Source organism: Branchiostoma lanceolatum, chromosome 9 (assembly GCF_035083965.1).
Source record: "Branchiostoma lanceolatum isolate klBraLanc5 chromosome 9, klBraLanc5.hap2, whole genome shotgun sequence".
Taxonomy (NCBI): domain Eukaryota; kingdom Metazoa; phylum Chordata; class Leptocardii; order Amphioxiformes; family Branchiostomatidae; genus Branchiostoma; species Branchiostoma lanceolatum.
This window is the reverse complement of record NC_089730.1, coordinates 9,538,396-9,554,617: the sequence shown is the minus strand read 5'-3', so window position 1 is coordinate 9,554,617 and position 16,222 is coordinate 9,538,396. Positions and strand designations below refer to the sequence as shown.

At 43.1% G+C, this 16,222-nt stretch overlaps 3 protein-coding genes across 7 annotated transcripts; 1 reads left to right on the top strand and 2 right to left on the bottom strand.

Annotated features, from left to right (window-relative positions):
• The first annotated feature begins 943 nt into the window (after positions 1–943).
• On the top strand, positions 944–6,045 carry LOC136441833 (monocarboxylate transporter 13-like). Its single transcript, XM_066438348.1, has 5 exons — positions 944–1,213; positions 2,910–3,111; positions 3,514–3,657; positions 4,179–5,246; positions 5,514–6,045. Exons 2-5 carry the CDS (start codon positions 2,910–2,912, stop codon positions 5,744–5,746), a joined length of 1,647 nt encoding a protein of 548 aa, XP_066294445.1. The 5' UTR covers positions 944–1,213; the 3' UTR covers positions 5,747–6,045.
• Positions 5,834–9,645, bottom strand: LOC136441832 (insulin-like growth factor-binding protein complex acid labile subunit). The gene is made up of 4 exons (XM_066438347.1): positions 9,067–9,645; positions 8,459–8,614; positions 7,221–8,168; positions 5,834–6,934 (listed from the first exon to the last, which is right to left on the bottom strand). Exons 1-4 carry the CDS (start codon positions 9,557–9,559, stop codon positions 6,630–6,632), a joined length of 1,902 nt encoding a protein of 633 aa, XP_066294444.1. The 5' UTR covers positions 9,560–9,645; the 3' UTR covers positions 5,834–6,629.
• Positions 9,646–10,030: 385 nt separating this feature from the next.
• Positions 10,031–16,209, bottom strand: LOC136441836 (galactose-3-O-sulfotransferase 2-like). 5 transcript variants are annotated; one of them, XM_066438352.1, is made up of 10 exons: positions 16,097–16,209; positions 15,498–15,648; positions 15,061–15,174; positions 14,360–14,451; positions 13,995–14,049; positions 13,802–13,884; positions 13,139–13,348; positions 12,117–12,241; positions 11,153–11,345; positions 10,031–10,711 (listed from the first exon to the last, which is right to left on the bottom strand). In XM_066438352.1, exons 2-10 carry the CDS (start codon positions 15,588–15,590, stop codon positions 10,360–10,362), a joined length of 1,317 nt encoding a protein of 438 aa, XP_066294449.1. In that variant the 5' UTR covers positions 15,591–15,648; positions 16,097–16,209; the 3' UTR covers positions 10,031–10,359. The 5 variants fall into 5 exon arrangements, with proteins under 5 accessions (XP_066294449.1, XP_066294450.1, XP_066294451.1 ...); XM_066438353.1 differs by having other exon boundaries at positions 15,061–15,162; XM_066438354.1 differs by lacking the exons at positions 15,061–15,174; positions 15,498–15,648; positions 16,097–16,209 and adding an exon at positions 14,749–14,874.
• Between the last annotated feature and the right edge of the window lie 13 nt (positions 16,210–16,222).

Here is a 16,222-nt window from a genome sequence, read left to right as displayed (position 1 = left end):
TCATCACAGAAGAACTGGATCTCATGCTTGAACCACCCTGATCTTGAGGGCAATAAAGATATCAAATATTCACCAGGAAATGACTTTTGTTATCCATTATCATCCAATAATACAGAGTCCAAGGCTAAGATTAATACTCTGATTCATTCTCATTCAATGAACTCGATGTGGCTTTAGCGTTCAGCTATATGAGTCTAACATTTCGATTACGTTAGTTCTCGCCATAGTAGCGATCAATGGTAGTGGACTAAAGCTAGAAGGCTGGCATCCGGGGTACTTAGCTTTGTTAAAATATTTCCACTTTGGTCTCAATTGAAAAACTGCGTAAGTGAAACACAATCATTACCCGCCAGAACGTTGACTTCAGAGACCGCAAGAAACATAACTGAGGCAAAGATGATAGTATGCTAAACAGAAATTTAGTGGCGGGGAGAACCAAAGATCTTACACGTGGCTACTCGTGATCAGCATGATCTGTTTGCCTAGAAAACAGAAACACAAGTACAGAAAGTACTGGTAACACGGATTGATGTGGGAGATTCGGGTGCTTTCTTTTCGTTTAACTCAGTGTCAGCGAAACGACATTCGGTATTTAAGAAAGTTATTTACTGATATAGGCGTACCGTGTAGCACTACCTACGAAATAGCATTGACCACAAGAAGCACCTAGTACCTGACACATTTGAGGACAATAAAGTGCCCGCTAGAACGTTGATTTCTGACCCCAATATTTACACTGCATGCACCGATGAACAGAGCTCTAGTCAGGGGACGGACGAGTCGATTCCGTGACTGGGGGACAAGTAACCGTGAGAAGAAATGTTTTTCTTTCTCACGGCTCTTTCAAACACTGTTCGTTTCATATGGTGCTCTATTATTGTTACAGCCTTGCTGCTCTCTTCGAAGATTCATTAGGACCACACTTTCTCATTTTTATGAATTCGAAGTGGGTCGATGTGTCTGTCGACCTACACCCGAGACGCATCGTCCTAGGCTACAAACAAGGTGCTACAACAGACTGGTTCTCACCATTTCTACGTAAAGACCATAATATTCACGATGAACATTAACTGGATCCTTTTAAAGAATTCAAATCTCGGCGAGTCCTCTTGCCCTTTGACCCAACTCAAGACAGGTTGAACGAGCACACATCGCCCCTGGCAGTAGAGACTACTAGAGAGTATGTCCTACCGTTTGAGACCAACACATTGAGGTAAGTAGAACTGACAAAGTGTTTGAGGTTTATATTCTAACGATTTAGTGAAATGGTTAGATTTACTTTGGCTGTCCAGAATGTATAGACACAATGTTCAAACCGCACCTGTTTCGTGCGAACTGCACCATGAACCACTGAATGCCTGATGATAGGGGGTACTGCCAATCCGATGTCGAGCTCACCGCAGTGTATTGGGGAAGTAAGGAGGCCTGAACGATTGACGTTTGTTGATATATCATCACATAGCACACAGATATATCACAATGATAGTTCTCGGTCGCTGCGGGCTGTCTCCTGTCTCTTCTGTATACACGGCGCTCAATCTCAGTCGTCCGCCATTTTGACCTGGGGAATGGGGGGGGGGCAGTATAACTTGATATGGAAACACTAACGATATCTACTCTTGTAGTATTGTTTTAACTTCTACTTAGTAATGATTTGAACTTGATGAAACAACTTTGCAATTGGACATAGACAATAATTGTAGTAGCCTATCTTAAATCATAATATAGGCCCATTAGCCCAAGTTGAGGTCCGTTGAGGTGTTAAGTGATCTTAAGTGGCACCGCTATAGTTAGAAACACGCACGCTTCCAGTTTAAGGGGTTGCTGTTGTGTCTCAAGCACCCTTCTTTTCACGAGTCACGGCCTAATACCCACGGTATACCATGTCTAAGTGCTCCCCCAGCCAGGGACTTAAACAGGAAACAGAGGCTCCAAACACAGGTAGGTCTTCAGACCTCGCCCCTCCCTCTTCGAAACAAGTTTAAAACTACATGTGGTAAATGACGTGTGTATTTTGCACATTCTCCCACCACGCTCCACCAAAGTCCCAATTAAGACCAACTTATTCTACCAAATATGCATGTTAGTCTTTTGCGGGGAAGGCCACATTCCCCACCGTGGTAAATTTGCTCCCGTGACATAACTCCATATGACCATTGTGTCAATATTTTACACACCCTAAAATAGTGTGAAACCTACGTTTTGTTTAGGCCCTGGTAACTGCAGACCAGGCTAGTAACGCACATATGTACATACTGGCGGCGTACACAACTAAGGATCTTAGGTAAATTGACACCAGCACGAAACAAAACAAAAATGGCAGCTGTGAATTCAAGAGAGTCTATTTTGTTGAGCTTGGGGTGACAATCGAAGCCAAGCTAATATTGGCTTCTTCTCGGCGCAAGTATTTTTTATTTTTTATTTTATTTATTAAACTTCACAGATCTCCTACGCAAAGTCCTCCTCGGGTTCTTAATTGAGTTATGCTGACTACAAAATCCTGAAAACACAAACACACACACACACAGACAGACACACACACAGGTAGACACACACACACACACACACACAGACACACACACACACACACACACACACACACACACACAAAGATAGACCAAAAACTATACCTCCGTTTTCATGTCGGTACCCAATATGCATTATGGCCCTAATGTATATTAAGGCCACGGAAGGACTTTGCCTGAGTGTCATCCTGTATTAAAGTTCCAAGGCATGTCTGGTGAAGGTAGAGCCTGAAACTAAACAGCATGGCACTCAGGCTTGGACTCTACGTGGGAGAATGATTGTGGATTGAGTGCGGAGATATGCATGATCAAAAAAGAACTGTCAGACTGCCAGTGTATGTCAAACGTTCGACATGATTATGTCTAACACTAATGTCATTACAGATGCCTGTACGTTACACCAGGCCCTTAGATGGCGGATGGGGGTGGGCGGTGGTTCTAGCCGTATTCATGATCGGCGCCTGCAGTTTGGGAGTCATTCGATCCTTCGGCGTGTTTTTGGAAGAGTTCACAACGCAATTTGACCAGTCAGCTACGGCCACGTCACTGGTCATCTCCGTTTGTCTAGGACTAACATTTGGAGGAAGTAAGAGGATCTACGATTATTTTCATTTACGTTTCTGTACTCAATTGCAGTCAAATACTTGATAAGTGTACCGTACTTTAATCATTTTATAGATCTGAACCATAACTAGCCAAATGTGGTGCGTCTATCAATGTTCAACCAGGATGTTCAGAATCCATAGAGATATAAAGTGTCATTTTGAACGTTAACACACGGTACACTCAACGATTTTTCAACCAATGCTTCGGCCCTCTTCAGGAAAGCTGATCTTTTCGCCCCTTCACGTGATCATGAGTGGGCCAGTTTTCATGAGGACAACGGAAGTTCGGTGACACTGAGTGCTTTGTTATAGTAGAGTTTAGATCTTGAACTTGAATACTATGGTTTGAAATGTATTGATCTGAACTTCGCCTACCGTTCCAGCTTTACTTGGCGTCATGTTGAGCGCGAGGTTCGGCTTCAGACCGGTGGCGATGGCGGGTGGAGTCCTGGCGGCGGTTGGCTGCATTCTGACGTACTTCTCGACCAGTATAGTCCACCTGTACATCACTGTAGGCGTGATGGCCGGTGCGTGAACATATTTTGGTTTTCTGCTCCCGAAACGCATCTATTCATATGGTAAAAGCACATTGATACATGCGTACCCGCCCCTTACTTCAATGTTTATGTGTACAATGCTGACTGTCGTTCATTCTGGTTACTTATACATAACTATACATGTATTAGTAAAGGACGTTTCCCAATTTGATCGTTTGTGTATTCCCTTCAAACCATCGGTGACTAGCCTCCACCAGGCCCTCCTACGGGCGTATGGATCGTAAATTCGGCAGAAAAAGGAATAATTAGCCAGTAGAGTCAGTCCACGGTGCAGTGAAGTTCACGATTCGCCGGAGCGCTAGCCTGCAAATGAAACCCTGGCAAACATTCTCCCTATAGCGGCTACTAGTAGTCTCTACCAGACTAACTTAGCCGGCGTAGTTAGTCTGGTAGAGACTACTAGTAAGCGGTGACTATAAAGTTCGTACGTGCTGTGATGTTGTTGAAAGCCCCACAGACTGTCATTGATCTATATCGTTCTTTCTCTTCAGGTTTAGGGTCGTCCCTGGCTATGTTCCCGAGCCTAAGTCTGGTGGGGAAATACTTCGACAAGAAGCGGGCCATCGCTAACGGTATTGCCTTCGCGGGTGTCGGAGTAGGCAACATCGCATTTCCTCCCCTCTTCACGTATCTGATAGAGGAGTACGGGTGGAGAGGGTCGTTCCTGATCGCCGCCGGAGTCATGCTCAACATCACGGCTTTCGCGGCCTTGTTGAGGCCGATTCACCTGCCTGAGTCTGAATCCTTGCCGCCGCCACCAGAAAAGGCCGAGGAATTCCATGCGTACATCAACGAAGCTTTCTCTGCAGACCTCAGTGACATCAAGATGGACCAACCAGTGGCTCAAAACAATGAACAAAGGGAAAATATGAAAGACCTTCCACCTAAATCTGAATCATTATCGCTACCATTAGAAAAGCCCGAGCCCGTAGAAACCCATGCGTACATTAACGAAGCTCTCTCTTCAGACCTCGGTGACATTCAGCTGGACCAACCGGTCGCCATCAACGAACAAAAGGAGGATATAAAAGACATTCCACTTTCCAATGAAAAGGGGAAACCAGGCCGCCATTGGAGGAAAACGCTAGCTGAATTTAAGACATTGTTGGCCAATCCTCGGCTAGGTCTCTTCATAATGGCACAGACGTGCTTCTTGGGGTTTGGCCTATTCGTTTCCATCGTGCATATCACTCCGCGCGCAAGGCTTCTCGGGATCGAGCAGTACGAGTCGGCGTTCCTTGTTTCCTTGATCTCTATAGGCGATCTGATTGGTCGGTTTCTGTCGGGATTTCTTCCTACGAACAACAGGTTTCGTCGTCTACATTGGTACATACTTCTCGTGTTGGCGACTGGCATCTCTTCTCTGTTGTCACCCTTTGCAAAGACTTACCCAGCGCTGGCTGTCTACTGCACTTCTGTAGGACTTCTGGTAGGAGCTGGATTGACTCTCTCAATGACGATCCTAGCGGATCTGGTCGGTTCTACAAGACTTTCCGATGGAATGGGGCTGATGACTTTGCTGATGAGCGTTTCAATCATGGGTGCACCGCCCATCGCAGGTAATAACAACTTGCTTACCTTATCTATCCATACTGTTTCACTCTGCACTTACGAATAGTATTAACTTAAGCATAATTTGCTCAATGTGACATGCCTGAACCAAAATTGTCCTTTTGTTTCTTGATATCAACAACGAGTAATTGTGTACAAACACAGCGTCAGCTATTTTCTAAATCTCAACAAGGAGGTTTTCCTTGATCTCAAGCAGACAATGCTGTTAATTGTAGAGCGTGTCAGTCACATGTGTACATCGGTCTGTGTTTCAGGGAAGCTGTACGACTCCACTGGAAATTACAACTTGTCGTTCATCTTTGCTGGATGTGGTCCCATTCTAGGAGGACTGATAGCCACCATCTTGTTGTGCCTTGGGGACGAGAATGTTCGCCGAGAGTCTGGGAGGGAGAGCTCTTCTCCCGATCCCGTCAACGGAGCCCGACACAGTGTCGTCAAGCCAGACACGATGGACGATTGTGGAAATTATGAAGTAACCCGGTTATAGAAGACCGTGACGGTGCTTCTTTTGCATTTCTTAAAGAAATTTTGGTTCATGATTATAGCTTCAGCATCAGTGGACAACCAAAAAAACTTTATCTTAGACGACAAAGAAGTTCTAAGGCTTTCTGTGATCGAACTATCAGTGCAATATGTAGTTGTGCGCGTGCTATCAATGCAGAGACAACCATAACGTTGTCTTTCACAGTACGTACTACGTTCAAGTGCAATACTCATCACAGAAAGACTCGGTCTCACTCTAAATACCCTCATTGTGAGGACAATAAAGGTAACAAATATTCACCAGATGATGGCTTTTGTTATCTATAATCCGCGGCAAGAAAAGTGATGATGATCAAAACGTCATTATCTAATACAATAAGGGAAAATTAATTTGGTAGGATATCATATGTTCACACGTTTGGTTTGGTTGATCAAGATCTCCATTAGTGATACATCACTATTCTTCCTGGAGGCCAGAATTGTACAAATTATAGCAACTGAAATATACAACAAATTATGCGTACCTTGTATGTGTACACATGCAAAGTTCCGATGTGTCTTATAATAAATGAGACATCTGTATAATGTGTATCTTTACTTAACGATTTCAGTCATGACACAGGCTAAAGAAAAATCAGCCGAACTATTTTTTCCTCCGCATCACATAACTTCAATGCAGACTGTTATGCCTTGGGTTTTTGTTCAATTACTGTAATTGTAAAACACCTTCCTACAAATTTGAAAACACCTTCCTACAAATGTGAAAGTTGTAATAGTTTGGGGGGAACAAAAATCGAATGAATTGGTTTTCTGTCTTTACGTCACACCAAAACTGGTCGAACTAGCTCACAGAGTCGTTGATCAACAACCGGAGGACAGTCACATAGTTAGTTGTAGGTCTCCTTTTGGTTGCCCATATTACTCATTGTGGTGAATTCGGAATCACTTGTCTCCCAATAATCTGAGTTGTGAAACAAAACATCAGCCCGTCCGGTTATTGAGAGAAGAGAAACGTCACTGCTACAGTTGAGACTGTTGGAGTCAAGTGAAGTTAGCCTGGCGCCTTGTAACCACTGCGGGAACACACAGACGATTTCCCTGTAAAAACTTTGAATAGTTTTCAACCACTGGTGAAATCCCAGCATACCACAGTCGCAGGTCCATGGATTTTGGTCAAGCTCCACGACTAGATCTGCAAATAAAATACAGTAAATCTATCATGCTTAAAACCGCTGGCTTCGTATAATAGATATCCAATTCTGTTACTATAGTACTACATAATAAATGTGATGCTAGATACCAGAAAAGAGAAGAATCAGTACTGAATGTAGAAGATATGAACCTTGTCTTGTAACTAAATTGAATATGAAGGTCTCCAGTGTTCAAAAGTTATTTTTTGTAACGGTCAACTTGTTAACAGCACTAACAGTATCCATAGTTAAACTGATTAATGCATCTAGTAAAGCATTGCTCCTCACCTGGAGACCTATCAGTGAAAATGGTGGATGGTAGGTTCCGTAAGTTGTTTACTCTCAAGTCCAGCTGTCGTAGTTTACCGAGTCCTTCAAAAGCGGCGTCATGGAGGCGACTCAAGTTGCAGTTACGCAGCCCCAGTATTCTCAGATTCGGTAACTGGGAAAATGACGAATAACCGATGGATCTGATTGGGTTATGGTCCAAATAAAGGTCTTTCAGATTTGGCATCATACCGAGGCCACTTTTGGGTACCCGCTGTAAACGATTGTTCTGCAGGAACAGTCTTCTCAGTGAAGCCGAGTGATTTCCAAATGCACCAGTTTCTATGTGACGTAATAAGTTCCCCTTTAAGTTGATGCTGAAAATGGACGGCAAGTTTGAGAATATCCCTGATGGAAGTTTAACAATGCGGTTTCCATTGAGAAATACCCCCATGATTTGGTTTAAACCATTGAAAGCCTGGCCAGAAACGGTGCGAATCAGGCAGTCGCGCAGAGACAAGAGCCTGAGGTTTTCCAGCCCTTTGAAAGAATGCTCACGAAGTTCCAGAATAGGGTTCTCAGACAAGTTCAACACCACGAGCTTGGTCATGACGGTTAGTCCTTCTGTGGGCACGCGTCCAAGTTTGTTGCGGCCAAGCAGAAGTGTGTGGATTTCTGGTGCATTCCTGAAAGTCACATCCGGGATCTGTTCAATCTCGTTCCCAGGTAGGGACAGAAAGCGGAGGCCCGGATGTTGGTGACGAAAAACAGGTGGCCGTTTGAGGCGGTTGAAGTCCAAGTACAAATAAGTCAAGTTTAGGGCTGCTCTAAAGGCTTCCGGGTGGATGAAGTTGATCCGATTATTCTGAAGCTCGAGAACTTGGAGGGAAGGCAGACCATCTAACATGTCTGACGTAATATTGGCCAGACTGTTGTTCGAAAGATTGAGTGACGTCACAGATTGAAGACCTGTACAACATAAACGGTAATATATATTGAGAGAGAAATGGTTGACACACTGAGTACTACATACACATAGAAACGTGTCACAGCCAGCTACTCTGCAGTCCAATATGTAGCGACGCTCATCAATATCTAAAAATTGTGCTAAAAGTGTACTACTATTTCGTACTGCAGATTTCTACTCATTATGGATTAGTGCTATTACAGAATAACATGGGAATATTTTGCAACAAGCACAAAGAAAGCAAGAATCTGTATCTAGTATATGTGTATAAACAGTCAAGATGTGAACTGACCTCTGAATGCCCCAGGCTGAACGTACTGCAGACTGTTGCTGTGGAGTAAGAGTGTGTGTAGACTACCCAAGTCTCGGAATGTGCCGTCTGGCAGCTCTGATAAACAGTTGTGGCTGAGCGTCAGTGACTCCAGATTACTCAGGCCGGCAAACAGACCTGGGTGGAACAGATGAGCTTGTCACGAATACAATCTGGACACCATCAGTTCTTCGTAGTTCGAATACATTTTACACAACAATAATGATAATTCTTTTATTTGCCAATTCATGGCCGTAGGCTATTTGCAAGGGTACAAACAGTAAGAAAAGTAACAAGTGCCTAATCTATACAACTAACAAATGTTCTACATACATCATAATTACCATAGAGGGATTAACTTCTTCTTTTGAGGGAAGTGACTGATGAAAAGTCCCACGTTTTTAGTGATCAGTGGATTTTGTGATTTAGTAGATATGTGTTTTTTGGAGGTCTTCTAGATGTTAAAAACTCGGGAATGTTGTTTTAATGGTTTAAAACGATTACCTGAAACTTTTTCCTTTATTTTTTGTTACAAAACAAATTTGTACATACTACCACCGTCCCCAAAACGTGAACTACAGAACGCTGACCTTCTGTAACTGTACAAATGTTGTTGTTGTTCAACTGGACAATCTTTAGCCTGGATAGATGACGGAACGTGTCAGAGTGGAGGTGAGAGACGCGGTTCCACCCCAGATAGAGATGTCGTAGCCGCAGAAGCCGTCTGAAAGAGCGGCGCGAGACCACACCGATGTTGTTCTCCGTCAGATACAACCGGCGCAGCCCGTCGATCTGGGCGAAGGAGTGTTCTTCAATCCTCTCGATCCTGTTCCTCTGCAGGGACAGCTGCTGAAGGTACGGGAACCAGCGGAAACTTACAGACTCCAGGTCGTACAGGCTGTTGTCGGCCATGTTCAGCACCCTGACGTGTCTGGGGATGGAGGCTGGTGCCCGGACGAGCCCCAACTTCGTACATTCCACGGTTTCGGAGGGGCAGCTACATCCGGCTGGGCAGAGGGCGTTGGATGCCACTATCATCTTCAGTGTATGAGCAAAGAGAACGATCAAAATATGTAACCACATAGTAATACTGCGAGCTTCAAGTGGTATATGGAATCAAAACGCAAGGCACTACAGCGTTCGCAATTCGTTGCGAAGTGGAGGGGACGGAAGTCGTAGCCTGGAGTCCGGCCTTGATCCGCGCCCAACGTCCGCTGTTGGCGGCTAGCGAACGTTGGGAGCGGGTCAAAGCTAACAAGGCTGGACTCCAGGCTCCGGATGTCTATCTGTGCGTCTGGACTCCACAGTTTACATCTGGAGTGGATCATGTTGTTGATATTTACTCAAACAGACTTCACGGCCATTTCAGGGCGCTTTTGAACCGTCACACTCAATGTGTCATTTGAGCCTTTATTTGAGGTCAAGTTTGAAAGGTGAACGTCGTCATACTAGTAACAGGCAAATATGGTCTTTATCACATGTTTTCACAAAAAAACTTTCGGGATCGGGACAGGGTCTATTGAACAAATCACACAAAAATCACAAACCCACGTGAACCATGTACTAGAAGCTGTTTATTCACAGGGATTTTCTTTTCAAAGGAATCACAAAGAGGGGAAACAGGATTACCATGGATAAAGATATATTTTTCACACGACTGTTTCTTGATCTTATCCGTATTTTGTATAAAAGTATTGAACTTCTGTGCGACTTCGTCTACCGTGTATTGGACCTTGTTTTACCGCCGGGGCTAACAAGAGTACGCCCAAGTCTGGATCTATTACAAAAAAACAGCTTCCAGAAATTCTAGCCTTTTAGTCAGTAGCTCCTTCGTTCTCATTGCCTTGTTACTTGCGATTTTAGTACATACGCCTTGCATCTTTTTAAATCATTTTGTCCTCGCCATGCTCATGAACGCGCTGGCAGATTTTCTTATCCCATTTTTTGCGTGTATTTTTCAAATCTCGGCAGAACTCGGGTTTAATCTCGACCGCTTCGTTCCACTTGGATGCCGGAAAAGTTTTCTTCTCCGTGGGTCGTCCTGCACAGTAACTGTTGACGTCGTCGTTTAACTGTTGAAAAGCTTCCAGCTCGTCTTGAAAGTCCGGTCCTGCTGCCTGTATCTTACTCCACAGACTTGTGTTGAAATGTTGGTACAGTTGATAGTCGACCCAGCTCAAGTTCCGGTGGTTCTTGAGTTGATGCTCGGTGTAGACTGACGCTGGCTTGTAGTATCTGAAAACACAACAGCGAAATATCATCAACACTGCTAAACCAGCTCCTTTGATAGATGCAAGCAAGGCATGGTTTGAAATAAGTATGTACAAGACTTGGAAATCCAGTCTTTTCTCAGTATCTAAAGCACCCCCCCCCCATATCACGTAGAGGGAAATCCTTCTTCGAATTCGCCAAGAGCTCGAGTTTTAAGATTAAGCCCAACACAGCAAGTAGCAGATTCCTCCCGAGTGTCGAATTGCGTTTTCACCTCAATGCCCCTTACTATCTTCCAAAGCTATCGGAAGAGTATGATTTAGCTAAAAAGGACAACATTTTGTCACAATTGGTACAAGATATGAAGTCCAGCCACTTCCTTACAAACCCAGCAGCGAAATACTTAATAACTGCATGATATGAGAGGCTAGTAGTACTATAGATCAGAATGATGGCTCTCCTTACGTCTGTTTGTTCCTGGGCTGCCTGTCATACAGGATGTTGTAGAACGTCCAGCACATCAGGCGTCTGAGCAAGACTAGCGACGCGTCGAAGTACTCCAGGATGAGGACCAGGGAAAAGTCGTTGTCGAGCTGGGAGATAAACTTCCTCCCTTCTTCTCTGTCGTCATCGGTAACGTTAAAGCGGTCCTTCCAGCCTGAAAGAACACGTTATAACTGAATTAATTTGAATGTAACGAACAATATGATGACAGGATTGTCTCCCGACAACATATGACATGGTTACACTAGAAAAAACTTTTCTCAGAGAAATCGAATGAATCATAAAGAATGAATGTTTTATTACGTCGCAAGACACAACATACAGTAGCAGTATGACGTCATCATTAAAAAGTACAGTATGATTTACAATGAAAATCAGTCTAAAAGCTAGTAAAGATAGACACATAAGCTTACAAATCACATATATTACAATACTCAATTTAAGATATATGTGTACTCGTCGTCTATTATGTACTCCGATGTATAACCAAACAATATGTCGCCAGCTAGCTCAGGTTGACAGGAAAGACATACATGTATGTTTGACACTGTCACATGCATGTTTCTCACATCTACTTTAACTTTTTCCTGGACAATGTGTTCCTTTCAATTACAACTTTCTCGTGGAAAGTACCGATTTTAATTTGGGATTTGCTTAAGTTCTCAATAGAGGAAAATGTCGGTAACAACTACTAACATACTTTCCACCAGGTTACATAATTCCGCCACGTACCCTGAAAAGATACGTCCAAACAGATCTCCAACCCAACGTCCCCCAGTATAGTGCACTCTTGTATATCTAAACTGTGCATATCTGGGGGGGGGGGGTGTGCTGCGTTAGAGATCTCTCAAGCCCACTGTTTTTCGAAGTGGTGGATTTATGTAAACCGGCGGATTAGTGCTAGTGTCGGTAAGTGAAAACCTACCTAAGACAAAAGACTGCAAGTTCATGGTCATGAGTCCCCTAGGCCTCTTTGTCACATATTGCCAGGGGTTGTCCAGATACAAGCCCAGTGGGTTTTCCTTGGCCGATAAGCCCAACTTGCTGTCTCTAAAGAGTGTAGCAACAGAATAGCGCATCCACCACGTGTAGAGTAACTGTTATTAACATTTTCCCACCATATATATATATCCCCCACTTTAAAAAAAAACTGTGTTTGAGACACCTCTAGTGCAGCACCCATCAGGTATATTCCATTTGCATATACCTGAGGAGTGTATTTTACTGGGGGAAGTTGTATACTTTTTTTCAGGATGTCGGATACATGTGACCATGTGGAATTATGTCAGTAAATGTTGGGTGGCTAGTTTAAAAGTTTAATGTTGTATATCTTGTTACAGTCATAGAAGTGATAAAATAAACTGAAATAAGAAAAAATAAAATAGATCTTGAAACGATTATATAGATATGTGGAATTACCTTCACCGGAATAAGAAGAAATGAATCAACACAACACGAAATAAACAGGATGACTGAATTGGATGTAATAGAATATAATTGATAGAACACCATAAGAAGCCGCTGGGGCCCGAAGTCTAATCATAATGAGGTCTCATCAAGATCTACCCGCATACTACATATGAAGAAAACCCATCTAAGCCTTCTCGAGTAGATGGATAGATAGATAGATGGATAGATAGATAGATAGATAGATAGATAGATAGATAGATAGATAGATAGATAGATAGATAGATAGATAGATAGATAGATAGATAGATAGATAGATAGATAGATAGATAGATAGATAGATAGATAGATAGATAGAGAGATAGATAGATAGATAGATAGATAGATAGATAGATAGATAGATAGATAGATAGATAGATAGATAGATAGATAGATAGATAGATACACAGATAGATACACAGATAGATAGAAGACTAATGCCCCATACTCTGTGAGAATGTTAAATTTGTCATGATACCACTGAGAGAACAAACTACATACATGTTGAAGTAGAAGAAAGCCGACTTGAGATGGCTGAGCGGTTCCCTGAGGATGGCGACGTACTGTGTGTCCGGCGCCATGAGCTGGTGAAACTTGACCCTGTCGTACACAGTGTGATGTATCAGCATATTGTACTCATCCACGTCCTGCTTCATCAGTCTGTCCTTCGTCAGGCCTTCCGGGAAGCCCAAGTTCGCACTGCCACATTTCCTGGAATTGAGTGACAAAAAATAATTGCCATTTCTAACGAATACAATAGTTCATCAGTCTTCAAAGTCGGCAGTGTTGCGTAAATACCTTTTACACAGACAATAGACCCCTTTCCAAACTCCGGCGCCATTTTGAATCTGCTCTCGCGATAGCTTAATCTCGCGCGAGCGCGCGTGATTTGAGCACGTGAGCAGTAAACAAGCGGTTTGAGGACGGGAGCGGTAGAAGCTAAACAATAGCGTCCCCAATAGAAAGCAGTGTCAAGTCATCTTCGGTGGAGAGATCTTCTCCAATGTAAAATTCGTAGATATATATGCAAGCCTAGCCACAAGTAGATAATATTGCTGTAGATACTTGGACTCAAATACATACCTTTTCATTGAAATAGAGAGACAGAGTGAAATTGCAGTGAAAACAGAAGGTTTGAGGCGAAAAGATGAAGTCAGCCCTCACTTTGGCAGGACGAAGTTGAGCCCGTGTTCGTAGCCGAACCGCTGCAGAATGCAGGCTGTTGTGTGAGACCCTGCCTTGTGCACCTGAACAGAATTTAAAGCGGGACGTTTTGAAATACTACTGATCAAATTCTGAGAAAACTAACGTTAAATCTGATTTTATACAAATAATTGAAATACAGAAGCTGTCTCACCTTTAGAAATGCGAGATTCGTCTTCATCTTGCACTGCGAGTTTAAACCTCTAGTACTGGCACCGGGTGGGTTATACAAGCAAACAAACAAACAAACAAACAAACAAATAAATAAATAAAGCACAAGTTGTCAACGGGATAGCATACATGTACATGACGTCACGTCTGCATCTACAATGTAATCCAAGGAGGTAGAGGCAGAGGCTTAACCCATTCATGTTCAATGATCCTTTGATCATGCGATGGAAAATATTTCCTAGATTACTTTAATTGAAGAAAGGGGCACGGGTGCGCGATAATGATACAGGAAACGATACATGATTACAGCAGTGGCAGTACATAGTTTACACTCTACATGAACATCACCTTGCATTCAAGTTGCCCTGTATTGCAGCCGCCATGCGAAGATCTTTGTCTGAGGACGGACTCGGCATGATGATATTACCACGACGTACTATCTGTAATAGACGTAATAGAAGGTTAAAAGTTAACGTTACAGTTATTCTAAAAAAAAACTCATTTTCTCAATCACGTAAGGATTAAACTGTTGCATTGATTTTCCCGAGGTTCGTGATTTCTGGAGCAATAGAATAAGCACATTCGTAATTCCGACTACGCATGTGCAGTGTCAAAGGTGAAGGCTTGGCTTGTAAACAGTTCTCGTCTCGACATTGCCAAGATTTGCATAACAACGTCCAGCATAACAACACCTGACGCCTACGGGTTTTGTTAACGTCTCAGGGGCCTTTTAATACCTTTGACACTGCACATGCGTAGTAGGAATTACGAATGGGCTTATCATACTGCGAGGAAACATGGACATCTCCATGGAGGAAATAAGCGCTTTCACAATTTGGAGTACGCATGCGCGGCGACAGGAATTTTGGGTAATATGTTAAGTAATATGTCTCGACCATTGTTTTGATTTTCATAATAATTTCCTGACCTTCACCTTTGACATATTACCCACAATTCCTATCACCATGTATGCGTACTCGGAATTTAGGGTGAAAGCGCTTACTAGTATTGATTTTTTGGATTATTACAAAAAGTGAAAGTTTGCTTACTCCAAGGTGGTGAAAAAGTAGAATGAAGACGCAAGTAAGGATGAGGAGACCCGTTGATGATGTTCCTAGCTTCTTCTTACATGGAAAGTCCCATATTTTCCGCTGTAAGGAGAGCTTCCATTAAACCACAACATAGAAAACGTGGTTAATTGGGTCAAACACCTGTGCCGGTGTGACGAATAACAAAGGAAGCGGTGATCATCACTTAGCACCCAAAATATGACTTCGAATGTACTCATTGTGAAATATGAAATATCTACCGCACACTAGCTCTTGAAACAAGAACGATGTAAACAAAACAGGTGTCTGTTGAAAACAGTTACTGTACAATCAAAAAGGTGTAGGAACACCGGTACACGAAATCTTCTGCCGTAGCTAGGAGGACAAATAAATCCATCAATGTTACTCATTAAAGTTACAATACTCTGGTTACTTACTAGCAAACCCGCTCTCCTACTTTCACAGGAAGAGGCAGCGGGTATAGTATTGTCCGGCAAGCGTGCCTGTGTGTCTTCGTGGCTCGTAGACATTTTTCTCCGGCGATCGGCTTGAAGGCGAAGGAAGCTCCCCCTAGCGGAGAACAGAGAACTAGGGGGCGGGGTGGGGGTTGGTTATTACCATGACTATACTTGTACCGTAAGGTGAAAGGTCACAAAGGCCGCTGGCCACGTCACGTCGAGAGTATGCATTTTCCTTTTCCTTCCGCGAGAGAAAGTAGTCCGTTCCATGACTTCGGTGGTCGACACACATTACAAGAAAGCGTGTCGCTATAGTAGCTTGCTGCAACCATGTACCTTTCTAATCAAATCAAGTGTTCGAATCTACACTGTATTTGCAATATTTCAATTTTTACTCGCAAGAAAGTTTTCAATCAATGGTCTATTTTCTATCAACGATATGACCCGAAATCAGCTCTTTTGCGCAATTTCGAATTTCTCTTCTTACTTTTAACCTGTTCTAGATTTCAAACCAACAGAAAAGCTTATGTGTGGAAGAGCAAAGATCATCAACCTGTGGACAATTTGTGAACACGTGCCTCGTAGATGTCACAGAATGCCCTGTAGGTTATGTAACTGAAGTTGAAGTTGAAGGACCGGTTTGGTCATTAGGATGCAAATGAAGGCTGTCAGTTGTCTGGCCAAAAGAACATGTAGCTGTCGTT